Raw genomic sequence first — 27,400 nt, forward strand, 5'->3', positions numbered from 1 at the left:
AGATGAAATTGAAAATTTAAATTCGAATTTATTAAAAAAAACTTGAGTAGAAAGCAGAAACATCACAACAACACAATCAAAATATAATAAATTCAGTTATAACGTATTTCATGAATACATAAGACATTTAAAATTGTGGGGAGTTGATAAAGTACATATAAATCTATCAAACGTCAATCTCCAAAAGACCAAGTAATAATATTAATCAGGTAATGGTTGGACCAGACAATAATCAGACCATACTGACAGGTTTATGAGTTAAAGTGGAAGTTCACCTTGAAGAAAAATTTGCTGTAAAAATAGCACAAAAAATAGTAAAAAATATTGGTGAAGGTTTGATAAAAATCCGTTAAAAGTTAAGGAAGTTATTAGAATTTTAAGTTTTGGATTTGTGACGTTATAAACGAGCAGCTGCCCCATAAATAAAAAGATGCATGAATTTCATTTTTAAATGGTTCCTTTTGACTTATTTTCGTTTTCCTTTCATGATCGGATGTAAAATGATTCGTCTATTTATATACAAAAGGTACAGTAAAAACCATTTTCAATTTTCTAAAAAAATGACATTTCATTGATTTTTTACCATTCGTTCTGTAAGAATGCTGCTCGCATGTGACGTCACAAATCAATAATTAAAAGTCTAATAACTTTTTAATTCTTTGATGGATTTTTTTCTAACCTTTGGCAATTTTTTAATGCTATTTCTTCAATAAACTTTTTGTCAGGGTGAACTTCCCCTTTAAGGCATGATGGTGTTATATAAATGATATGCGAATTAGACCATCTTGCTGGATACACTCTTAAAAACTTGGCCAAAACTTTTAACCAATACTGGGTAACATTATTACTCTCCACAAAAAAATATTGGTCAAATTCTACCCAACTAATGTTTTTTTGCGTTGGATAAAAACCGTAAGGCGTTGGTTCTTGACTACCCTAGTTGGATGAAAGTTTTGGTTTTATCTCACCTGCGAACCAGAGTGAGACTATATGTGCCGCTTTTCCGACGGCGGCGGCGTCAACACCAAATTTTAACAGGTTAAGTTTTTTAAATGACAGTATAACTTAGAAAGTATATAGACCTAGTTCATGAAACTTGGCCATAAGGTTAATCAAGTATTACTAAATATCCTGCCTGAGTTTCAGGTCACATGACTAACGTCAAAGGTCATTTAGGGTCGATGAACTTGGACCATGTTGGGGGAATCAACATCAAAATCTTAACCTAAGGTTAAGTTTTTGAAATATCATCATAACTTAAAACATATATAAACCTAGTTCATGAAACTTAGACATAAGGTTGATCAAGTATCACTGAACATCCTGCCTGAGTTTCAAGTCACATGATTAAGGTCAAAGGTCATCCAGGGTGAATGAACTTTGGCCAAGTTGGGGGTATCTGTTGAAGTACCATCATAACTTTAAAAGTTTATGGATCTTATTCATGAAACGTAGACATAAGTGTAATCAACTATCACTGAACATCCTGTGCGAGTTTCGGGTCTCATTATTAAGGTCAAATGTCATTTAAAGTAGATAAACTTTGGCCATGTTGGGGGCATTTGTTGAATTACCATCCTTTACACTCTGTATATTGGTCTAGTTCATAAAACTTGGACATAAGAGTAATCAAGTATCTCTGAACACCCTGTGCGAGTTTCAGGTCACATGTTCAAGGTGTTACTGCCAGAGGCGCTCCACTTGTTAACAAATACTATTGTGTGGACAATACCTTGCCCAAGGTTTTAAAACAGCAACGAACTAGCAGTTTGACAGTCTAAAATCGAATTGAGTACTTGATAATGTGTTTTCTAATTCTATATAGTATTCTGAGTAAAGTTGGCCTATCTTCTCTTTAAACACATGACATTGTATTTTCTAGTTTTCTGAGTAAAGTTGATCTATCTTCTCTTTAAACATGGCCTTGATGACGTTTCGTTTATTTTTGAATGTCGGCGTTAGAAGTCCGTTCTCGACGGAGAATGGCTCTGGGTGCAGGATGAATTTTCTCACCTGTAAATGCAATCAATCAAAACATGATTACCTGTTTGAATTCAATGAAATGCAATCAAATGAGGTGTAGTGAAATCAAATCAAATGCCATCAAAATCAAGAGTGATCAGTAACAATGCGTCCTTTGAGAAGTCGCAGTGATGGGCGTAAATAAAATCAATATGATATTATGGAAAGTGTGATCATTCGAAATGCAATCAATTTACTAGTTTGTGATCAATATTCGTTCAATCAGTTAATGTATAGTCATAATAATATAAGAATTAATTCAGTTTTGGATTGAATTCGATAAATTTACGCTATGCATATTGTAACTGAATAACTTAGATGCAATCAATTGGTATAAAATCAGATGAAGTCGAATAAAATGCCATTAACTAAGAGATGCAATCCACTGAGGTAGGAAATTAACTTAATATATGTAAAACAGAGTATATAAAAATGAAGTATAAACAAAATGTTACAGGGACTGCAAGAATATTGATGAGAGGAGTTTAAATTTAATCATTCACGATTTATGTCTACCTTCTCGAAGCCACATAGCTTTGCGGCAGTGCATTGTTTATCAATCTCCGCCTGGATAGCCCTCCGAACGGTCTGAACAAAAAATAGAATTTAAGAAGAGAAAAGTTTATACATATTGAGTGTTCAATCAACATGATCAATGTACGTCGCTGATATATATATAAAGTACGTCTTCAAGAAATTGTAATAAATTTTGATGGTTTACCAAAATTTATTCTTTCCTTTCACTTAGAACATTAATGAACTAATTATTAACTACCGTGACACCGGTGAAACCGATATACCGACCAAACATATTACGTTATTACCAATGACTATAATGCATCGGCCGGTTTCGAGTTGGTTTCGCAGGGTTCCCAGCTTTTCAAGAAAACAAAATTCCCTGATATTTCCCTGATGATAATTTGAACCAATTCCCAATTTGGCATGTTTTCTAAATTGTTGCAGTGAATTACATGTATTCTCGGTAAAAGAAAAAACAATAATGTAAAAATCTGGTACCACCATATCTAGTAATTGAATGGACGTTGTTTTGATATGCAACAAAATATAACAGAGTCTGACTGACTACCGTGCTATCGACTTTCGTGCTGATCAAAATTCCCGGAATTTTCCCTCAGTTGAGGCATTTTCCCCTGATTTGAAGTATTTTTTAAAATCGAATTCCCTGATTTTTCCCCGACTGGAAAAAAGTAAAATAGGTTTCCATGAGTTTCCCCTGGTGGGCTGGGAACCCTGTCTCTATGGCGTGACTGGGCATTATTCGTACAAAAGAGACCAACACCATAACATGAGTCGGAAACAAGGACAGCCTGAGATGAACATCAGACTAAAATTACATATCAAGCTGGAATCAGAAAGGCAGTACAGTAGACAGACATCCAGTAGATCAAGTTACAACGACATGAAACAGACATCGATTGAACCGAAATCAGACAAAAATCGAGGCACCAACATCATGATCACCCTGAAATCAGACAAAATATGATGAACATCTGACTGCCCGTTTAGACTCGCATCAGAATTCGGAAAGGCATTTTAGACAAATATCAGACCAAAATCAGGCCGATACCAGACTAACATCAATTAGACTGACATCAAACTGATATCATGACGGTTTAACATCAAACTGGCAGCCCTCGACAAAAGACTGATATTTTTGTCATGCATTATCACACTTCGGCAAAATCACTTCTATCAGATTCACACATGCCATGCAAAGTTTGATTCATGGCTGTTGTTGATGTTGTTGACTTTGTTTTTGTTTTTATTTGCGGTGCTCTCTTTGAAATATGCGCCATTCATTACGTAATTGGTATGATGGCATCGGGTCGATTTTTATGTGGGTGTACATAATTATGATGGAAGCTCAATGTCATAATTTGTTTGGATTCACATACCTCATTCTCGCAGAGTTCTTCGACCTTGCCTTTGATGGCGTTATTCTCTGCGAATTTCTTGAGCTCTTCCTCTTCCGGAGCAATGACGGCAATGTTGTAGGACTGAATTAATATCATAAAATGAAGCAATGTGAAAATAATTTTTAGGAAAAAAATCTTGATACAGTATACTTGTTGCTGTCCTGTAATTCTGAGAACCCTCTACCTTACACAGAGGAAAAGTTGACGAATTAAATCTCGTCCGATTAAAGCAATTGTTTCGTACCAAAAATTAATGATACCCGAACTGTTATGAAAATATCAGCCCCAGTTAGTGGGCTTAAAGCTTTTACTCCCCAGAAAGGAAATCAACTAAACATTTTGTTACATTTAGGATTTTTACCATGTACGTGAAACAAATATGAAATTGGAGTTTGATTTCAATATTTTATTTGACAATTTAACAATGATATTTCAGGCTTAGAAGCAGCATAATCTGGACATAATTAGCCGACCAACCAAGTTTAAAGGTTCATTATAACATACAATTGAAACGAAATGAAAGAGTATTGAATTGTTCTGTCACTTTCAATATACTATATTGTGAAATTACTTCAAGAAAATTATTCACCTTTCAATTTGCATCATGCACTCAATCGGTGTTGGAAATCGACTCCAATCTGGTAAATAAATTGAAAACCAGTCAAAATAATAGCAAGAGGGGAGGGGTTTGAACCCGGAGAAGCCCCCCATGATGGGGTGCAACACCCCTTTTAAAGGAATCTTTACCTGGAGACTTTCCCCGTAAACGAAAGCCTGTCCGACCAATGGACTTCTCATGAGGACATTTTCGATTTTCTCAGGAGCAACGTATTCACCCTGAGATAACTTATATATGTTCTTCTTGCGGTCGGTGATCTTCAGTGCACCATTCTATATTTTGGGAGAGAGATAGAGAGACGATCATAGGTAATAATGATAATAATGATAACAATGATGATAATAATAATGATAATGATAATAGTAATAAAAATAATATCAATAATAATGATGATGATAATAGTAATAATAATAACACTAATAATAAAATAGGATACTTGTATGGCGCACGTGCTTACCCCGGCTAAACTCGGCAACCGATTTCCTGCGCTCACAGTTTTTTGACGAATACTTCATGCCGGTAGCCATTTACCTCACCTGGGTTGAGTGCAGAACAATGTGGATCAATGTGGGATTCGAACCAACGACCCTCTATTAATCATCATCATTATCTCATTTCATCTTCATCACCATGATCAATGATGATAAAGATGATGATGACGACGTCGATAATTAATTAATTGAAGAAGTTGATGATGATGATGATGATAATGAAAAGGGTGGTAATGAAATGAAAACTGACCAAGAGCACTTTTCACAATCTGATCAATGCCTCAATTTCGTGAGGTATCAGGCATCAATCGTGAGCTATATTATTGATGTCTGGGGAGCAATTCGAACTTTATCTACCGTGAATTATGATGAGTGTAGACTCTAAAAACAAATAAGTAAAAAATGACTAGTTTTTAGGGTCAGCTGAGTGCAACTGTTATTCTAGTCGTATTTAACTATTTTTTAGTCGCATTTATTTATTTCTTATTTCTTAGAATGTACGTCAGAAATGTGACAAGACTCAATTGCACCCAGATGACTACTTGTCTAGTCAATTTGACTGATTTATTTTGACTGAGTGTAACCTACTTACTGGTAGCCATTCCCCTATATCACCAGAATGTAACCATCCCTCAGAATCAATGGCTTCATCCGTCTTCTCTTGATTCTTGAAGTATCCCTTGAACACACATGAACCTTTCATGCAAATCTGAAAAACAAAATGGCGTCAAGAAAACAAAAGTGTTTCCCCCGAAGACAAATTATAGACATTACTTATTTATGGGGATGAATATATACTTTCATACATAGACCTTCATATGGACACTTACAGAAATTACAAAAGTGATCATATTCTGAGATAGATTGTAATTGGATTTAATTCAATAAAACGTATATCTTTTTAGGCCATTTTTGATCATATACTAAACTTTTCCATCCGGGTTTTCCATGCACATTTCTTTTCACCCACTAATTTTTCATTTAGGTCTACTTATTTTCTCTCTAATTATGCAAGTTACTTGTCATCTTATCAAAATTATTCTACCTTTTCTTTCTTTCTCTCCATCTCTCTTTCTCTAGTCAACTGATCTAACGTGTAAGGGCTCGCATGCCTCTGGGCAATAGTACTGAATTTTACTTTTGCGAGCCCTGGCCCATGGAAAAAACGTTTTATTACTCTTTTCTTTTTCATTTCTACTTTATCTATATTTAATTATTCAATTTCAAATTGTATTTATGTATTACATTGTACATTTTTTGTTTTTTTTATGGCCAAATAAATAATAATGACAATAATAATAATAATAAATTAAGCTAATCACTGCTGAAACCTATTTTGTTACATGGGAGACATAATCATGCACACATATATGAAAATATGAAATAATTATGGTATCATGTAATAACAAGAAATAGAAACATGGGGACATGCACCATCAAACATTGAATATTGATGATGGCGTGCATTGTTTTCACAAAATATTGCTAAACCGTAGCTTTTGTTATTTGCTATTAGATTGAAACTTTTATCAACAAGTGGGTCTTCACAAAAGACTAGCACATTCAATTTCAAACTTGCTGTTGAGCGAGAGTGCCTTTGGTACACTAGGCTGCGTGTAAGACCATTATAACACGAGTGAAGGGTTTGCACAACAGACTAATGGGGGCATTGCAAGAAACTTGCGATATTGAATTGCAAGTCTATTTTTGGTCCCTAAATCAATCATATGTCTTGTAGTTAATTACAAATTAGTGATTGATTGCTAATCTGCTCCTTGAAACAAGAATTTTAATCTGATTTGCTACAGCTAACTTTGATCTATCAGTTGTAAAAGTGAAACAGAATATATTGCAATTGATGGCAAATATTTTCTTGCAACACCCCCTAAGTCTTTTTTTTTCTATAGATGTCTTTCCCCAACTTTGACCTTTGACCTTCTCACCTCCCCTTTATCTTGGGATGCAAGATACCCCATTTCTTCGACATCGACCAGCTTGATCATGACGTTGGGTAAGGGAGACCCGACATGGCCACTCGAGGTCTCATTGGGGAGGGTGAAGGTCGCTCCACAAGTTGCTTCCGTTTGGCCGTATGCTTCTGAAACCTGTTAGGGGTGTGGATGGGGGGTGGGAAGGGGCAGAGGGAGAGGGGGGAGGAAGAGAGGGAGAGAGAGGGAAGAAGAGAGAGAGGAGGAGGGAGGGAGAGAGAGTCAGACATAAACACATATAACAGGGACGGAGATAAAGGGGGGGGTAAGGAATAACAAAACACGACAAAATATATATATATATATATATATAAATATTATTCATAAAATTCCCCGTGTGAACATACGGTTATATCTTACGCACAAAAGATGTAGTGATGATTGTTTTAATAAGAACATTATCATCAACAATAATTGACAATTGACTACTTCCACTACAACAATAACTAATACTACTATTACTATTACTTCGATCCTACTAATATAACAATAATGATGATAATAATACAAATAACAATAAGATCAATAATAATAATAATGATGACAATAATAATGATAATAATAACAATTCCAAACAACAAAAATCAATGACAATACTTTTAAGAAGAATAAAGTTATTAACAAATGATGACAAATAATATTAGTTAATATTAAGATACACAACAAAAATGATTGATATATGGAAAGCACCAAATAGGCTTAATTACAGATAAGATAGTTTAAGATATCAAAACAACTCACCGGGCAGCCAAAGACAACCCTAAAGAAAGTCAGAACCTCGTCAGAAATAGGGGCACTTCCAGTGACGATCCATTGGAGTTGGCCACCTAGTAGAGCCTGTGACGCAATGCATTCATTAATTGAGGTCAATCCAATTGTTTTTTTTTTTCAGGTAGTGAAAGGTAAAGATAGAGAAATGGTGGAAAGGGAGGAAAGTAAGTGAAATAAAGAAAAAATATGTATCTTTATTATTCAAATGAGAAAAATTAATAATAAAAAAAACACCCCGAATAATAATCAATATGAAAGGGTTACGCAAAGAGGAAAGTGAGCGATAGCCCCTCCCCCATGTGAAAACAAGGGAAAGAAGGAAGAACAAAAGGTAGAAAGAAATAGAGCAAAGCATAAAAAGAGTTTGGGTCGTTAAAATAAACTTTAAAATACCCCCATTATTCAACGGGAATAAAAGGGTTTTCCCCTTGTATCACCTTCCCCCCCCCCCTCCTTTCCCCCTGGCTCTGTCGGAATACCCTGGCGCTGCCCCAGACATAATAAATTAGGAAACAAATTAAAAGAAAGAACAAAATAACGACTTTTCGCTCCACGATGCACGACGGATCCAAGAACATAGAAAATGTATTTTCAAATGCCTTTCATGAAAATAACTTCGGAAGTCTTTGTCGAAAATTGGTGAATTAAGACAGCAGTTTCGTCATGGGCCCCGTCTAACAAAGAATTACGATTGATCTTATCAACCTCAACTATGGAAAGCCAGCAACGCCCAAATCTAAAATGCATCATCGGGTTGTTGTTTTTTTTTCTAGATATGATGTTTATTCACCAATTGTTTTCTTGACAATTTGATGTTTGTTTTCCTTTTTTACGAAGGACATTTTGCAATTTTTTTGTATAAAAAATATGACACTGATGGATTCCCATAGAGTTATACGATTGATTGCATCAGTCGTAACTCTTTGTAAGACAGGGCCCTGAACTCTGGACAAACATTATTTAAAAAATATATATATACTTATAGACCTCCCAGCTGAACTTTGTGATTTTATGGGCATTTTCAATACATTTACGGTGTTCACGAATCCGTCGTAATTTGTGGAACGAAACCCCATTGCCTCGGTTGTGACTAACCTGTATCTTCCCAAACACGATCTTGTCATACCAGGTATTCTTACTGAATATTCCCCTGACAATGAAAATAAAAGGAAAGAATGCAAATTTACTACAAAAAATAAAAAAAATACAAAGAACGCTAGCAATAGTAAGAGTATTTCCCAATAAGAGTACCCCCTTCAACAACAAAAAAAAAAGACATCAAATCGAAAATACACTTAGAGATTGGTGAATGAGACTACATATTGGTAAATTTCAGAAGCATAATTATCATGGCAAGTTGAATGCAATACTGTATGCTACACACAACATCATCAGCTCTGTAGTCCAGAATCATGCAACTGTCCCAGAGACTACAGTACTAGAATCCAAATAGGTCCAATAGAATGATAACTTAAAAAATAATTTTATCAACATTCATACCTCAAATGTGCTACCCAGGTACAACGGGATTAGAGAATACTACCAAACATTTTCCTTATCAAATTGAATGGTCGTCTTTGTTAAACCAATATTGACTTGGTAATTTCTGATCAGCTAATAGGTAGATACATCAAGACTGATTATACATCACTCGATGTTTAGCTTGAAATTGAGAGAGTAGTCCAAATTCTAAATTTTATTCAGACTGCAGGATTCATTTATACTATGACATAAGACGTTTGAAGAGGATTCGACAGCTTTCAGTCGTATGTTTTGAGGAGTTAAAAAAAACGTTTTTATTCTTTTTTGATTTCTCTGTATTTGGTGAGTGGAGCCAACGGAGTTCAGCGGAACAAGCAATAGAACAGAGACCGAAGCCTTTGATCTACAAGAGGATGTGCTATTATTTCGGAAGGTATGATATTATCAGAGAAATGCGAGCGAGCGAGGTAGGCAAATCTATAATTCCTAGTTTCTAGTAAGCATTCATATTTATCATAGATAAATAAATAAATAGTAAAACAATGTATTGATTTTCATAAAATCACATTAAAAAAAATCTTATTGCGAGCGAGAATGGTAAGCGAGAAAATTTATAATTCAATAAGGTCGTGAGATACCTGTCTACCTCTCTCTTCTTAGCATTGAAAGCCCATCTGAACAGCGCCCTCTTGACGTATGATGCGTTTATTTTCGCCATAATCTGCATTACGATGTGGAACAAGAAAGGTGTAGGCCATGAGCGGATCAAGCATTTTTGACAAGCAAAAAAAAACAAAAACAAAACAAAGTAAAAAAGGAAGGTCAACATCATCACAATCGGCAATGATACTTCCATTCCTGATCTGCGTGCCTGAATTACTGTAAAGAAAAAAAAGGAATTGCTAAACTTGCATTTATAAAACCAATTTACTTCCTCACTTCTGACATTTCCAAACACTGAGCCATAGATCATGTCGATGAAACAATATGTTGTCTAGTTGAAAAAATAACCAATGTTTTATACTTCACTTTGATAACTTTGAATGGTGATTTCTCTCAGTGAATAAAACATCATTACTAGAGGACGGGCTATTTTCCTATGATTATTGGATGAACTGTGATTGAATGGCAGACTACATCACTCGTGTGTATAATGTCAAACGGAAACCGGAATAATAGCGCTAGCTCTTTCCGGAAAAAAAAATGTGGAAGACCAGTTCTGTATATTGGATAATTTAACCATGAGTAGCTCTTTAATAGACGAATGGTGCTATATCAATATATAAAAACCCAACTTTTCAGGGGGACGGACACTCATTTCGATAAGACGTTCAACGTGTGGAATCAGTGGTAGCTATACTACAAACGCGTCATGCAGGTTTCGTTAAAATGTTTGAACGATTGCTCTTGTTATAACCGGGGAAATATGGCCGAGAAGGGTCAATCAGAAAAGCTCTATAGCTCTTCACAAAATGTCCGCTATGTCTTGATATTTTTGATGAACCAAAGATCCTGACGTGCGGACACACTTTCTGTTGAAAGTATCTCAAGAAATATGATTTGACCCACCAGGACATTGACCACATGGTCTGTACTCTCTGCAAGGAAATCACCAAGTTGTGCCAACCGTGTCTACGATCTCCGATTAAATGTCTCAATCAACGGATGCGTAGACGATTACTACACAAAGTGAGGTGGGATGAATACTGTCCTTGAGATGCGTCCAAAGTGCACGGCTTGCAGTCTTCAGCAAGACGCTGTCTCTTTCTGTAGAACATGTCATAATAGTGTTATACGTGCCTTCAATGTCATCAACGTCTAAGTGTGTTCGAGGGTCACGAGATTGCCTCCATGGAGGATGTCATCGAAGGGAAGATCAGCATTGGTCATCTCTTCGAGAAATGCTCCATCCACAAACAAGAGAACAAAGATATGTTTTGCGATGACTGTAAGGTTCGTGTCTGTCTCAGGTGCGTGGTCGTTGGTCATCAAAACCACAAAGTAATAAAGAACCAGGCCGGATTCGAGCAGGAGTTGCGGCGAAAGGTAAGTCATCAATTTCCGTCGGTCATCAACAGATAATAGGCGTAATGAGCGAGAGGTATTATAGGTATTAAAAGCATATTGAAGCAGTTGAAACTGGCGACTGAGCTGCCACTTCTGAAGATGATTTGATTTATTGTGATCACATTTTGATTACCAATTAACTAGATGATAGCAAAACAAGGTTTCCAAGGTTTTCAATTTTGAATGAATAACAATATGTCATTCTCCAATGCTGCCATATTTACTTCTGTATCATCATATTGGATTGCATTTCTATTTCCATTATTTATTTTCTATTGCTAGGTGACAGTCCTTGCTCAGAGATGTGCAGCTAAGAAAACAGAGCTGGAGAAGAACATTGAGAATATAGAAGTACAACGTCATCTGGTACACACTGCCATGAAGAAACTACTGGATGATGTCCGTGAAGCCTACAACATCAAGATTAAAGAGCTTGAAGGAAATCTTCAAGATCTCATCGAGCAAATAAATGAATTGAAGCGAGGTTTCGAGGATGATCTCAACATCTTAAAGTCCAAGGATCAACAGAGGATCAAGAGCATTTGTAATTCGATAACATTCGTTGATAATGACAGACTGGGTCATCTTGAGACAGATAGTATGTCAGCTCATAATTTGCTCTGTAATGAGCTAGAAGCCTTGCTGAAAGAGGTTACCGATCACACTACTGCGGAAGTTATTACAAAGAAAGCACAGAAGAGATTCAATCCTGCAGATGCTACTTGTCTTAACCTCGGAAGCATCCCGGAGTCTACTGATAAAACATCTGCTGTAGCTATCACGAAGAAAGCTCATGAGAAAAGGTTTGACCTCGGAAACATCTCAGAATCTACTGATCACACTTCTGCCACAACTATCGCGAAGAAATCAAAGAAGAAGAAATTCAAGCCTGCAGATGCTACTTGGTTTGACCTCGGGAGCATATCAGGATCAGATCCGAAGTTGGAAATCACCCACTGTGTCGATCTCCGAGGATGGATGATTGGAATGACCAAATACTCTCATGACAGTGTGGCTATTGGATACGGGGGTAATGTCCGAGGTATTGATATCATTGATGCAGCTGGCGGCATGCAGGAGTACAAAAATATACCAAGTGACCTGGCGTGTTACGATCTTGTGTTTCAACAAGACAGGTCGCTATGCGTATCGATTGGTTATACAGATGCAGAGATGTATTCTCCAACTGGCTTCTTGACAACATCAATCGACGTGGGACACGGTAGAAATTTTATCGCGCTGAACAGAAATAAATCAAATGAGATCCTCATTGCTAACGGTGCCAACAAAGTCTACATCTATGACCCGACTGGATCCACTCTCAAACACACTGTTCCAACAAAGCACCAGACGAGGCAGGTATCTACTAGTAGGTCGGGTTTGATCGTCACCAGTTCATGTTTTTACTCCAACCCAAGCGTGGTGACGGTCTATGACAGGGATGGGAATGCTGGTGATTCTCTGCAAGCTCCAAAGGATATCTACCTGCATGCTGCCGTGGACGAGCATGATAAGGTGTATGTAGCGAGTGTTGATCGTAAGAATTCTAATGCAGTGATCAGGCTCTATGATCTAGATGGCCTGAACCTGAAGGAGATAGTTGCGTTCAATTCACTAAGTATGAGATTGAAGCATGCATGGTGTTACTTGGTTTCCCTCTCTCCTGACCTACTCGCCTTTGCTTGTTTGAATAAGTTATATTTCATCAAGGTATTCTAGTAGGATCCATGCTGTAATTGACCACACTGTATCTCACACTCTGTGGCATCACTGAACATCGAACTGTTGGTTACTAAACTCCCAATTCGTTTTACATGCAATATTCTTTCTACCAACAGTTGGTAAGTTCATATGTTAAACAACATTTTTTTTGTTCTGAGAGTGCACGTTCTATATATACTATATAAGGGTAATAACTCTATACCTTGTATACACTTTCAGTCAACCGCCTAAGCTATAAGCCCCTTCACCTATGACTTATAGCCAATTTTCCACACAAACTGTGAAAACAGAATAATGTTGGTCACTAATTACATTTCTTAATTCCTATATACGTCTAGCTCATCGATCTCTAGTAAGATGATCATAACTTTGTTCTTATGGTTTGATTTTTCTCAAAATTTCACAGATTTTTTTTTTCCACAAGAGCTAACTTGTTCCAAGGGTCTCATTCTCCTTTAAAAGGTGTCCTGTCCTAACGATTAGAGATCGTCCGATATACTCACTTTGTCGTAAAGCTTGTTCGCGAGCCGCGGAACGACAGCAAATAGTTCCGGTTTGAGTTCTTGGATGTCATTGACCAACTCTTTCAGATCACCGCGGAAGAATCCAACTGAACACCCGGAGTGAAATAACAAAGCCTGTTTTGAGGGGAAGAATCATTAATTCGCCAAGTAGAAGTAAATAAGATTATAAAAGAGCTATTCAAAATTTGGAAAATGGACTATGGGCATATAATTCAAGCTAGCCACTTCGGCACTTCCGCGTTTGAGCCGTCCCGATTCCATTTTGGCATTGCACATACCAATTGCTGGGACTGAGGCGCCAGCTTCAAACCACATTGAAAGATGGACCGTGTACTCGCTTCGAGTCGGCGTCACTCAGGCTTTTTTTTTTTAAGGGGGAGTGATACACATACGTCGAGCCGCGCCTCCGGGGCCGCCTCAGTCCACTTTCGAGGCATGTGTAACAAAGGCCAAGTGTTACCGAGGGACGCCAGGAGATTTTGATAAGGAGATGACCGTGACATAACGTCATATTTTTTTCATAATAGGGATATCATAGAAATACAACAACCAAGACCTCTCCTCGCTATCTTCTTCCCATTCCGTCTTAAAAAAAATATCCTCCCCTTTCAACACTTGAACCCCAAAAGGGGGCGTCACCACCCCCCCCCCGACACAGCCCTTGATATTACAATTTCAATAATAATATTTTTAAAAACAAACCTGTGCAGAATGTTCGAGACCATGAGCAAGAGGAAGATAAGATATATAGCGATATCCAGGGTCGAAAGAGAAGCAGTCCTGAAATACAAAAAAAAATAGAGCAAAGTGAAACGTGAATCTTGACAAAATTATCACCAATTTAGGTAAACAATAAATTTCATTTTTCTGGCCCTTCTGTATCAATAGTTTTCAGTTAAGACTCGTCTTTTCAATGCTTCCTACTCTTAATTGTTCCTGAATCTATTACTATCATATATGTAATTTTCTCTTTCTCACTTTCACTGCGCCTTGGGCACTCTGCCGAGTGGATATGGCGCATTTCAAATATATCATTATTATTATTATTTCCATTGTCCACAACTTGATGTTCTGTTGGTATAGTAAACAGCAACCGGACTTCTTCCAGAAATCTAGGGTTATTGTTCTTTATTCTATCAAATGGGTCCTCTTCTCATTGTTCACTTGTCTTTCTAATTCAAGACCTTCCGTAGGATATGAGCTGTTCCAAGTAAGCTTGCCTTCTGTATCGTTTCAAAGGACACCTCGACTCCTAGAACAGCCAGAAAGCTTCTGTGTCTTGTTGTCACTGTTCCTATATAGGGCTCCGATGACTATTGGTACCACCTTCGTCTTCACCTTCCATATCCTTCTCAGCTCCCATGCCAGATCGTTATACTTCTGGATCTTTTCCTCCTCTTTACGCCAAGCTCTGCAGTCTCCCGGAATCGCAATATCTATGATGAGACATTCCTTGTCCTTCTTCTTTAAGAGAACGATGTCTGGTCGTCTTGCTTAATGACCTTGTTATATCGTCGTTCTCTACTACAGGCTCTGCCCGATGTTCGTACCATTTTTCTGCATGGGGTAAATGGTACTTCTTAGCCAGACCCCAATGAACTGCAGCTGCTACTCTGTCGTGCCTTCCTTTGTACTCAGTCTGTGTCATTTTGCTGCATTCACTCACCAGATGAGACACCGTTTCGTCTTTGTCATGACACATTCTACATGAGGGAGATGTATGCTCCTTTTCAACTTTGGCTCTTCGGTAATTTGTTCTAATTGCTTGGTCCTGAGCAGCAACTAGCATACTTCCGTCTCCTTCTTTAAACTTCCTCGTTTCAGCCACTGCCAACTCTCTGGTCCAGCAAACTCCTCTGTCTGTCTTAAATGCTGTCCGTGCATCACCTTCTCTTTCCATCCTTCCAGTCTCATTTTCCTTTGATCAGCCTTCATCTGTTTCGCTGTCATATCCTTTCCTTTCCTCATCGACTCTTTGACTGCCGTCATGATAGTATCCATCTGGCCTTCAATATAGCAGTATAGGCTTTGTTCCTCATATCTTACAGTCTCCTCTATTCCAGCCAGACCACGTCCTCCCTTCTCTCTTGACACATAAAGTCTATCTACATCAGACTTTGGGTGAAACATCCCATGCATAGTTAGCAACTTCCTTGTCTTCCTGTCCAAGTTTTCGAGTTCAAGCTTGTTCCATTCAACTATGCCAGCAGCATATCTCACTAGGGCTACTGCCCAATAGTTAACAGCCTTCCAGCATTTAGTTTGGATTTGAGCACCTTCCGAATTCTCCTTATATACTCTGCCTCAATCTTCTTTTTCATTTCTTGATGTTTCAACTGATCTGCCTCTAGTATTCCGAGATATTTATAGCTACCACCGTCTTCGATTGATCTGATCTCTTCTCCGTTCGGCATTTGGAAGCTGTTGTCATTGGCTGGCTAACCTCTCTTGAGAGTAATCATTGCACATTTATCCAACCCAAACTGCATACTGATGTCTTCGCTGAAGATCCGCACAGTGTTGATGAGAGACTCCAAGTCACTTTGTGTCTTACCAAACAGCTTCAAATCGTCCATGTATAATAGATGGTTGATTTTTGTCTTGCTCTTGAACTCATATCCTAGCCTGGATCTTCTGAGCACCTTAGTAATTTTGTCATTGCTATCACAAACAGCAATGGAGATAGACTATCTCCCTGAAAGATTCCTCTCTGATACCAACCTCTCCAAGCACTTCAACATTACTTTTCAACATATTAGTTCTCCATCTCGCCATACTTGTAATGAAGAACCTTCTGATATTGTCTGCTACCCCCAACATTTCCATAGACTCGATGATCCAAGAGTGCGGAACCATGTCGTATGCTTTCTTGTAGTCAATCCATGCCATTGCGAGGTTCGTTTTTCTTTTCTTGCTGTCTTTCATAATTCCTTTGTCGGTGTATAGTTGTTCTTTTGTTCCTCTACTTCCTTTTCTACATCCCTTCTGTTCTCATGGTAGTATGTCTTGATCGTCCAGGTGTTGATATATTTCTTCTGATATTATGCCAGTCCGTAACTTCCAGAGAATCGGCAAGCAGGTAATTGGACGGTAGTTTGACGGAATGTTGCCTTTGGTAGGATCCTTTGGGATGAGAACCGTTCTTCCTTTTGTCATCCAATCAGGGGGGTTACCATTCACGATGTACACATCGTTATTATTATTATTATTATTATTATTATTATTATTATTATTATTATTGTGGTTGTATGTGGATTTTTTTATTCGGGGGGGGGGTGGCAGTGGGCTCGAGAAGAAAAAAAATCATCCTCGGACTCACAATGACAGGAAATAAACATTTTATATCATGGATTGAAGACTATATTCTCCAGAGCCAACAGGTAAAAATAATGTTCAAAATAGATAAACATTTACATTCTATACGGAAACGATGACTTGGCGACAATAAAACTTATTATCATTGATATGCAAGTATAATTGTCATACCCTTGATGATATATACATGTTAGTTGCGCTGGCCATAATATTAGCATGTGTCATCATGGCTCCTTTAGGTATACCTGAATGGATAGGGAGGGAGGGAAGGAAAACAAAAAAATGTTGCTGAAAGAATTTTCGGAAATAACTTATTCATTTACCGTAAAATGCTTAATTTCTTTTGTGTTTTAATGGTATTTTACCGTAAAATTGGGCTAATTGTTAAAATTTAGATTAAACAATCGTCATTGAGTGTACGGTTTTTATATAGTGTAAAGCAATAAAGATAATATCATTATATAGAAGCTCACCTGTTGTACCGCTTGTAAATCGAATTACCGCCACATCATCTGGATTGCAGGGCTTTAGGAAAATATCAATAATGATAATGTTATTAATTCAAAAGAAAAGGGTTATAATGAAACATTAGGTAAGACTTTTGGTTGACAATTCCTATCCCTGTTATCTTTAGAGATTTAAGATTCAATTGAACTTATTTCAAAATCACTGCTGACATCGGGGCGACAACTCTGAAACCACCTCTTTTCATTCATCACATAAGACCAACAGGACGTCAAAATGGACTTATATATATATATAGATTGATAACGATAATGCCTGTTAATGATACTTACAACGGGATCTTTCAAGTTCCTCTCGCCTGATGCAAGGAAATCATCATAAGCGATTAGGTCAACGCCCATTTTTACCGCCTTTTCTGTGATCTCGTCTGTGATTGGTGTTTCCATGACAACCATGTGCTTGAGGGTTGGTAGTTTTGAGCACTGATCTAGTAGACTAGTAACCTTTTCATGAGTATCGACTACGATGAGCCTCACTTCAGCTGAGTGGGAAATCGACAAAAATATTAAAAAATCACAAACATTTTACAATAATTCTTCGTGTATATACATACAGGATAAGACACTAAGAGGAGTACTGTAAAAAAAGGAAATGCACAATCCAACAGCTACTAATACTACTACTACTGCTACTACTACTACTACTACTACTATTACTCACTACAACTACAACAACTACATCAACTACTACTACTACTTCTACTACTAGTACTACTACTACTACTACTACTATTGCTACAACACTACACAATTTCTCTACAAGCAGTTTGCCTTTTTATGGTCCTATAGCCATATTTTGTACTATTTATTGCATAATTATGTACACTGTATGATTAGTATAAACATATTTTCATGGTTGAATAAATTGAATTGAATTGAATACTACTACTACTACTACTACTACTACTACTACTACTACTACTACTACTACTATTGCTATTATTACTACCTGACTACTGCAGCCGCTGCTACTGTTTATTGATTATATCAATTTTCTACAGAAGATAAATGTTGATGACCTTAATGGATACTTACTCAGATTGATAATATGTTCATAACCCTCTGGTCCTAATGTACTGTACAATGGAACAGTCACCATTGAGTATGTAATGCATCCCAAATCGGCGATCACCCACTATTAAAGAGAAATACCGAATCTATTAAAATACATGTATAATTATGTAGTTTTAATTGCGGGTTTCAGGACTATGGAGAACGTGAGCGAGTTATATGGTTCATGCAAAAAACACGCATTGGGGTGCATGGCATTGTCACCGTATCTCGTAAAAAAATGAAGGAAAAAAAATCATTCAAATGAAAATACGCATTTTACCTTAGACCACATATTTCATTGTAGCCCCCCCCATGGTGAATTGCCAACTCGTCCACTCACCACATGGTCTACCTTCATTGGTCTGAAAGCCATTCCGTCCATCAACATTTCGCCTAACAGCCATTTGGCCCAATAACCACTTGGTCCAATCATCACTTCGTCTAATCACCATTTCGTCTATTACCATTTCGTCTAATAACCAATTGTACCCATTTTCTTTTCATTCATTTTGCACAATCAACACTTTACTTTAATTAGACAAAATGGTATGTGGACTAAATGGCTATTGGACCAACTAGTTATTAGACAGAATGACATTAGACTAAATGAAAGTAGATCATATGGTGAGTAGACGAACTGATGATAGACCAGATGGTAGTAGACGAGTTGGCAATTGGACGAATTGGCATTAGACGAATTGGAAATAACCCCCCCCCCCCAATATTTGAAAAACCTATACCCGTTTAAAGGGGAAGTTCACCCTGACAAAAAGTTTATTGTAAAAATAGCAGAAGAAATAATAAAAAATATTGCCGAAGGTTTAAGAAAAATTCATCAAATGATTAAAAAGTTATTAGAATTTCAATTATTTGATTTGTGACGTCATATGCGAGCAGCATTCCTACATAGCGAATGGTAAAAAATCAATGAAATGTCATTTTCCCAAAAAATTGAAAAAAAAATTTACTGTACCTTTTGTATATCAATAGACAAATCCCTTCACACCCGATCATGAATAGAAAACAAAAATAAATCATCAGGAACCATACAAAATTTGAAATTCATGCATTTTATATTACATAACACATGGGGCAGCTGCTCGTTTATGACGTCACAACTCCAAAACTTTGAACTCTAATAACTGTCTTACTCTTTAACGGATTTTCCTCAAACCTTCACCAATATTTTTTACTACTTTTTTTCTGCTATTTTTACAACAAAGTTTTCTTCAGGGTGAACTTCCCGTTTAAATCGAATCCAGTGCTTTGTTCTGTATATTCTCGGTTTTGTACCAAGAATTTGAATTCATTTTCTACACCACAATGAGTTAAACAATGATGAAGAATCCACAATTATGAAAATTTCGATCATAATCAGAAGGCTTGTTTATATCCTGAAATGTATTTAAAAAAAGGGGGGGGGGTCTAAATGTAATTGTAGTGTGCATATTTTTAATAGTCAAACCAGTGGTTGACGAAATGGAATAAAAAGGGGCAACTGAGAAATTGTTTTAAAAAAATGAAATGAGTGATAGGGTCAAATATTAACAAGCATAAATAATAACATCTGAATAGAAAATGAAAAGGGTTATTTGCATTATTTTTTTGCAATTTTGACAACAATAGGGTTTCACTCATGTTCACTGGAGATTTTTTTTTTCATCATTTGTATTATCATGATTTTTCTTTTCAATTTTCTTCACACATGGGGTGTGTGTGTGTGCGTGGGCGTGTGTGTGAGTGTATATGTATATGACAATTTTTTTGAAAGACATGGATTCAATAAAAAGGTTGCATTATATTTTTGAAGAATTTGAAAAAGTCAGTGGCTTAAAGGTAAATATGGACAAGACACATTTTATGTACATGGGTAAGGAAAATGGAAAAACAAATGACCCTGTATATGTATTTGGCAAATATGTTAGGGAAGTTAAAATTTTAGGAGTAATATTTTCAGTTGACTTTAGATTAAAAGATGATCTAACCTATAAAGAAATATTAAGTAAAATAAAAAAGCTTTTAGGTTGGTGGAAACAACGAGACTTGACTATTATGGGAAAAATACATTTATTGAAAACATATGCATTGACAAAGTTAAATTATGTTTCATCCATCCTTGTTGTCCCCTCATGGGTGTATATAGAAATCGAGAAATTATCATTTGATTTTATATGGGGAGGGAAAGATCGTATTACACGAAAAATTTTGTATCAGAATTATAATTGTGGTGGGGTTAAAATGATAAATTTTGAAATATTTGTTAGAACGCAGCGTATAATGTGGGTAAAAAGACTTTTGTATGGAGAAAGAAATCTGGGGTGGAAGTTATTTTTTGATTATTCCCTAAGGTCAGTTGGAGGAAGGTTAATTTTTCTATGTGATTATGAAATAAAAAAGATAAAAAGTAAGTTGAATATTCAATCTTATTATTTGGAAATGCTAGATGCTTGGCAAAAGATTGATAATTTAAGACATTTCAATGGTTCTAAAAATCCAATCATTTTCAATAATAAGAATATTTGTATAAAAAATAAAATGATATTTGATAAAGATTTATTAGAACGAGGGTTAATTAAGGTTGAACATATCATTGACAATGGACATGTTAAACCAGTCGCATATTTTTTGAACCTTGGTATGGGAAGTGATCTTTTGTTTATAATAGGTGAAATATATCATGCAATTCCAAGTGATTGGAGAAATGATTTAGGTTCGATACAATTTTGTGACATAGACTTAATTAATTATAATATAAACTTGCTTCTGTTGGGGAGGGAAATTAGCTTTAAGGAGGTATTATCAAGAAAAATATATGAATATTTTATTAAAGAATTGCAAAAGTCATATGATTTACAGATAAGAGATGGACAAAATAATTATAATTATACAGAGAAAGAAATTAGTGAATGTTTTTTTAGACCAAGAATAACATTATTAATTGGAAGACAGAGGGAATTTCAATTTAAGCTTCTGCATGGGGCAATTTACACTAAAGTTAATTTGTTTAGATTTGGATTTGTTGAAGATAATCTCTGTTCGTACTGTAAACTGGAAACGGAAACATATTCACATATATTTTTGTCTTGCTTAAAGGTCAAACTGATATGGGAAACTTTGATACAGCGATTTGAATTAGATGAAATAAAGGACTTGAATTGGCGGGATATATTTGTTGGTTTGTCAGGCAATACAAATAGAATAAAAAGTTGTAATACTATTATCTTTATGGTAAAATATATAATATTTATATTTAGAAAGGAGGGGGTTTTACCAACCATTGACGATATACATAAACTTATTTTAGAATATAAGGATCAAGAAAAGAAAATAGCTATTAAAATGGGGAAATTAGGGCGGCACTTGCAAAAATGGGAAACAGTAAAATTGTGACAAGGTTAAGTTGTAAGTCTTTATTTACTTTCAATATATGTAATGCTTCTCCCGTGAGCTTGTTATATTCAAAATTTTTCATCGAATTGTTTTGTACTTTTAAACATGATTTATTTATAATGAGTGTGAGCAGATCTTCTGGGCAGTGTTGTGTTGGGTGTGTGTGTGTGTGTGTGTTTGGGTGTGTTTTGTGGTGGGGGGGGGGAAGTTTGGTCTTTAAGCATTTTTATAATAACTGATTTCATTGTTGATTTTTTTTTAAAGATATATATGACTCATGATTTTGTTAAAAAAGTGAAAATATGAAGTGTAAAGTATTATATATGATTTGAAATGTTAAATTGAAATGTTATGTTCATGAAATCAGAATAAAAACATTATTCAAAAAAAAAAAAAAATATGTGTATTTATTTGTGTGATTGGTAATTGATTGTATACATGCAAAGAATCTTTATTTATATGAATTGTGATTGTCAACTTATTGTTTTGAAAGAGGAAGAAAATAAAATATTATTAAAAAAAGAAATATGTGTGTATAATTATGTAAAGTTATGTTGAAGTTTGATTTAAAATGGGAGGCAATGATAATACATGTAGGTTGATTTCTGTTTTTCTGCAAATCATTTAGTCATTTAATAGTCATTTAATATCAATTATTAAAATACATAGAGGGTTGGGGCTCAGTTAAGTAAGTTTGTTTTTTAGATATAAAAGTATAATTTTAAGGAATTTCTTTCCGTCCTTATTTGCTTCAGTTTTTGGTAAATATATATGTATTTTTTTGCATATCCTTGTTGATATAAAATGAACATTTTGATTTTTTTGTATTTATCTGGAGTTTATGTTATTCATTTGAATGAAAACCTTAATAAAAACATATTGAAAAAAAAATCATTGTTGAAGATGTCATCTTACCTCAGGTCTATTTTGGCTGTAAATGGCGACTTTAGTTTCGTTGGATGGATCTAACCCCTTCTCAACTAGCGCAGACCCAAAATATTGCGCCTTCCTTCGAACCTGATGATAGATATGGATATAAATTCATTTGGAAAAATTACATCAGATATTCAATATGTTAAAAAAATTCTAGCCATTTGTGTCAAATTGTTACAACAGTCTAAAATGAATTTCGTCTAAGATGTTGGGTAGTGGTTAGGGTTGCAATAGGGTTTTATGTGAGGTTTGGGATATAGTGTTTAATGTTAAACCCAGGGTTGAATGTTGGTTATTCGATTAGTGTGTGGAATTTAGTAGAGGTGCCGTGGCCGAGTGGTCTAAGGCGCCTGGCTATACATGGAAAGTCCGGGGTTCGATCCCCGGCCGCGGCACCTATGACCGTGAGCAAAGCATTTAATCTACAAAGCTCTCTTATCTTGCTTTCAAATAAATGGAAATGATATATGCATTATTGGTAACTAGGTGTGCACTTGTTTAAAAAAAAATAGGGCAGAGCAATTGTCGCCGGAGCAAAGGTCATGTAACCAATAGTACAAGTCCATACTGTTTTTTTAATGTACCTCACTGTATGACATCCACTGGTATGGTTGAGATCCGCTGGCCCTCCATCCTAAACAAGGACCATCATCTGAAGAATGGAACGAAGAAAGGATGAGTTACCGATAGAGGAGAGGGAAGGGGACCGAGACCGAAAAGAAGGAAAACAAGAGAGGGGATGGGGTGGAGAAAGGAGGGAGAATGAGAGAGAATAGAGGGGCATGCATAGAGAGAGGGGGGGGGGGGGGTGTGAGTAAGACAGGATGGAGGTGGAAGTGCATGTGAAAGAGAGAAGTTAGAAGAAAGAAGAACCCGAAACATCACACAAAAATAAAAAAGGACACGTAATGGAAGCTAGAAATAAAATTAAAACTTTCTACCAGTGTTACATACATATTACGTAATCATTGTTAGGTGTACAGTGTTAATTAGCAACAAGTACGTCGCTCTATTTTGAGGTGCAAAGAACCCAATTTCATTCATGATACAGAAGTGTATAAAAAAGGTGATTTTGAATATATTTTGGAATAAAAGGGAATTCCTAGCGATACCCGACTCGTTACTATATCATGGTACTGACCAGACCGACTTGTAAATGACATACAATCGGCCAGTTTTGAGTCGTTTCGTTGGTGTATATATACAGCATCAACTACCTATCATACGTCACGCATGACTGAATTAGCCTGGAAGAAGACAAATGATAAGTTGGTAGGGGAAGGCGGGGTAAGTTGTAACACTTTTTGCATTTTGCATGTTAGAATTGATATGACTAAAAATATTGTAGAAATAAGTACGTAGCATTTAGATTTGATTCTTGGGAAATATTTTTCACCTGTCTATAACTTTCTTCCCCCATAGCACACTGAAAGTCATTGTGAACGTTAATAAAAAAACGATGTCAAATGGCTCAATTTGTCCCATCTGTGGGGTAAATTGTGCCATCTTCTGGGGTAAGTTGAGCCACAAAAACTATGTACAAAATGTATGCGGGAAGAACCAGCCTGTTATTTTATTTATTTAAAGTCTTTTCACTTGCTAATTCAATTTAAATACTAACATCCTCTGAAAGTAAACAAATAAAATTGTCATGTGAATTTGCACCTTTCTGCCTGCATATCAATGGCTTTTTAAGGTTTTTTTTATTATACATTATCATAACAATTACTATGGCTCAACTTGCCCCATGTTGGCTGGCTCAAATTACCCCAGTCCGAACTTCATGCAATATTTTCACATCCACACAATTCTTATGCATCCATCATTTAAAGACTATGATAAGAATGAGAATCCATACCTGGGGCCCGTATTACAAAGAGGTGCGATTGATCCGATCAATCGCAACTATGGAAAGCCAGCAAAGTCAACATAATTTATAAAATGCATGTTCGCTCAATATTTTTCTCTACATATGAATGTATATCCATACATTCATCAATTTCTTGACAATTTGGTGTATTCTCCTTTGTTTACAATGGACATTTTGCAAATTTCCTAAAGAAAAAACTATGACACTAATGGATTTCCATAATGTTACGATTGATTGGATCAATCATAACTCTTTATAAGACGGAACCCTGGATTAACAATATTGTTCTTATTTCTCTATTATATTTAAAGACATGTGCGGGTAGCGAGAGTATGAACACTTATCTATACACCCTTTTTACATTTTTTGGCTGAAATTTTTATTTTTCCCTTTAAAAAATTACTTTTTGTTTCAAAGTTGAAAACAATGTAGTGGGGTTAAGGGTTGTGTAATGGGTCATCAATACATGACACCACCACAATGTCTGACTCATTCATTATTGACCTGGGGGTGGTGGCTCAACTTGCCCCTATGCTCAACTTACCCCGCCTTCCCCTACGGACCACATTTTCAGTAAAACATTGGAAGGTTTCAGTTTGCCAGTATAGTACTTCCATGGTTAGAGGAAAAGCAACTTTTCCAGTAACTTTTAATAGTTTTGTCCATTTACATCAGCGAACTTTTGCTAAAATGTAAAGTAGTTTTGTTGATTCACATGCGGGTTCACATGACTTATAGTCAGCTTTGGTATGTACTGGTATCAGTGTACAACTGCTCAAAGTTACAGAAGTAGTCTGACCTTGTACACCTTGGCGGTGTTTCATACAACTGTTCTCACTGTGGTTATACGCTTGAATAATATCCATTTTGGAATAATCATTCTTCTCCTCGCTTATTTTCCATCAGCTAAAGTTCAATTATAATCACAATAGATTAGAATTTTAGAATACTAACGCATGAAATGATTCAGTATCAATACTGCTATGTTAATATATATCACTGGGATTACAATAAACTTTCCCCAAAGCATTAGTAGTAGGAGTAGTAGTAGAAGTAGTAGTAGTAGTAGAAGTAGTAGTAGTAGTAGTAGTAGAAGTAGTAGTAGTAGTAGTAGTAGTAGTAGTAGTAGTAGTAGTAGTAGTAGAAGTAGTAGTAGTAGTAGTAGTAGTAGTAGTAGTAGTAGTAGTAGTAGTAGTAGCCGTAGTAGTAGTAACAGTGGTAGCAGTGGTAGTAGAAGTAGTATAGTAGTAGTAGTAGTAGTAGTAGTAGTAGTAGTAGTAGTAGTAGTAGTAGTAGTAGTAGTAGTAGTAGTAGTAGTAGTAGTAGTAGTAGTAGTAATCGTAGTCGTCGTCGTAGTAGTAGTAAAAGTAGTAGTGGTGGTTGTATAATCGTGATTTTCATCATCATTTTTATGATCACCGTCAATAATTTAGGAAAATTATACTTGCTTGAAACTCTTTCTCCCCGTAAGAATCCTTCGTATACCGTTTTCGCATGACCATCTAGTGTAAGTTCGTCACAGTTGAAGTCCTTCTCTGACGTGCAGCTGATCTTGGGGGATACACGAATGCCCCCTTTTCCCTTTCAATAAGAAATCATGAGGATTATTCAATGCTATCGATATTAATAATTAGCGTAATGAGCCAAACACGATTTAACGGGATTTTTTTTTAAAGAAACCCACCAGAATTTCGACCTTTCAATACAAAATCTACTTTTGTGCTATATATTTTGACATGATATTCAGAAAGTAACATCATATTCCCCCTCTTTTCCTTTCCATTTCTGTCTTTTTCTCCCACATTTCTTAGTCGTGAAAATGTTTAGGGTCCATCCCTCTTCCCGCCCTCCTCTGTATCCGTAGGCCAGTGTTGATAATGATTAAAACTAAGGAGGAAATTAGCACTTCCATTGTGACTTTTATTATTTTCAATATTTTGTTGAGATTGTATCACTTATAAACTCTATCAGATATTTCGTAATAATATTTACTTGACTAGACTTTTTATACACAATGTATTGGAATACATTAAAGCAATACATTTATCATGAATTATCAAATGTTATTATCTCATTGCGATCTTCAAATGTGAAGTAACCAATATTTGATTCTTTGTGAGATTTCGAACTTCTACACATTCCTCCGATTAACCCACTCTCTCATAATGTTTTATTTGTTTAATGAAGGATATTCAAACAGTAAATGTTCTCTCTCTCTTTCAAATGGAATATATCATTCAATTCTTTATTCCATTTCCATTCAAAACATAATACAAAGTAATATAGAGTAATACAAATCAAATACAAATCTACAGACGGGCATTTTTTTTTTTACAGACGAGCATTCTTCGTAAAACAAAAAAAAAAACAGTATAATATTGAGCATAAATGGAAATGAGGGGGTCCAATAAAAAGCAGAACTTGTAAAGTGTGGATCCCCCTTGGAAATGAAGAAAATATAATCGACTTATTCATATATGCATTTATACACAGAAAGAAAAAAGAGATGGAACATACTCGCACTTGCCCTCTCCATTATTTTACGCTCCTGCACAAAACTGATATAATTATGATCTCCAATGGAATTAACAATAGAGGATTCAATGCGGTATTATGCGATGATTTCAGTACTACACAGAGTGTTATGAGCATGAATAGATGGGTCATGACCAGTGGCGTACCGCAAAAAAAA

General features: G+C 35.9%; 1 protein-coding gene across 1 annotated transcript in view; it reads right to left on the reverse strand.

Annotated features, from left to right (window-relative positions):
* Positions 1-1,631: 1,631 nt before the first annotated feature.
* The window catches only part of LOC121431958 (long-chain-fatty-acid--CoA ligase 5-like), a 26,436-nt gene continuing 667 nt past the window's right edge, over positions 1,632-27,400 (reverse strand). Inside the window, exons 2-19 of the mRNA XM_041629753.1 lie at positions 26,157-26,289; positions 23,423-23,490; positions 22,821-22,922; positions 18,498-18,597; positions 17,736-17,944; positions 17,412-17,463; positions 17,110-17,183; positions 14,326-14,403; positions 13,603-13,737; positions 9,949-10,031; positions 8,924-8,978; positions 7,799-7,894; positions 7,013-7,174; positions 5,662-5,778; positions 4,707-4,850; positions 3,939-4,040; positions 2,539-2,610; positions 1,632-2,013 (exon numbers count right to left, since the gene is read on the reverse strand). Coding sequence (XP_041485687.1) covers positions 1,879-2,013; positions 2,539-2,610; positions 3,939-4,040; positions 4,707-4,850; positions 5,662-5,778; positions 7,013-7,174; positions 7,799-7,894; positions 8,924-8,978; positions 9,949-10,031; positions 13,603-13,737; positions 14,326-14,403; positions 17,110-17,183; positions 17,412-17,463; positions 17,736-17,944; positions 18,498-18,597; positions 22,821-22,922; positions 23,423-23,490; positions 26,157-26,289 — 1,917 coding nt within the window. The 3' untranslated portion in view covers positions 1,632-1,878. The remainder of the gene's footprint in view (positions 2,014-2,538; positions 2,611-3,938; positions 4,041-4,706; positions 4,851-5,661; positions 5,779-7,012; positions 7,175-7,798; positions 7,895-8,923; positions 8,979-9,948; positions 10,032-13,602; positions 13,738-14,325; positions 14,404-17,109; positions 17,184-17,411; positions 17,464-17,735; positions 17,945-18,497; positions 18,598-22,820; positions 22,923-23,422; positions 23,491-26,156; positions 26,290-27,400) is intronic.

Source organism: Lytechinus variegatus, chromosome 18, assembly GCF_018143015.1.
Source record: "Lytechinus variegatus isolate NC3 chromosome 18, Lvar_3.0, whole genome shotgun sequence".
Taxonomy (NCBI): domain Eukaryota; kingdom Metazoa; phylum Echinodermata; class Echinoidea; order Temnopleuroida; family Toxopneustidae; genus Lytechinus; species Lytechinus variegatus.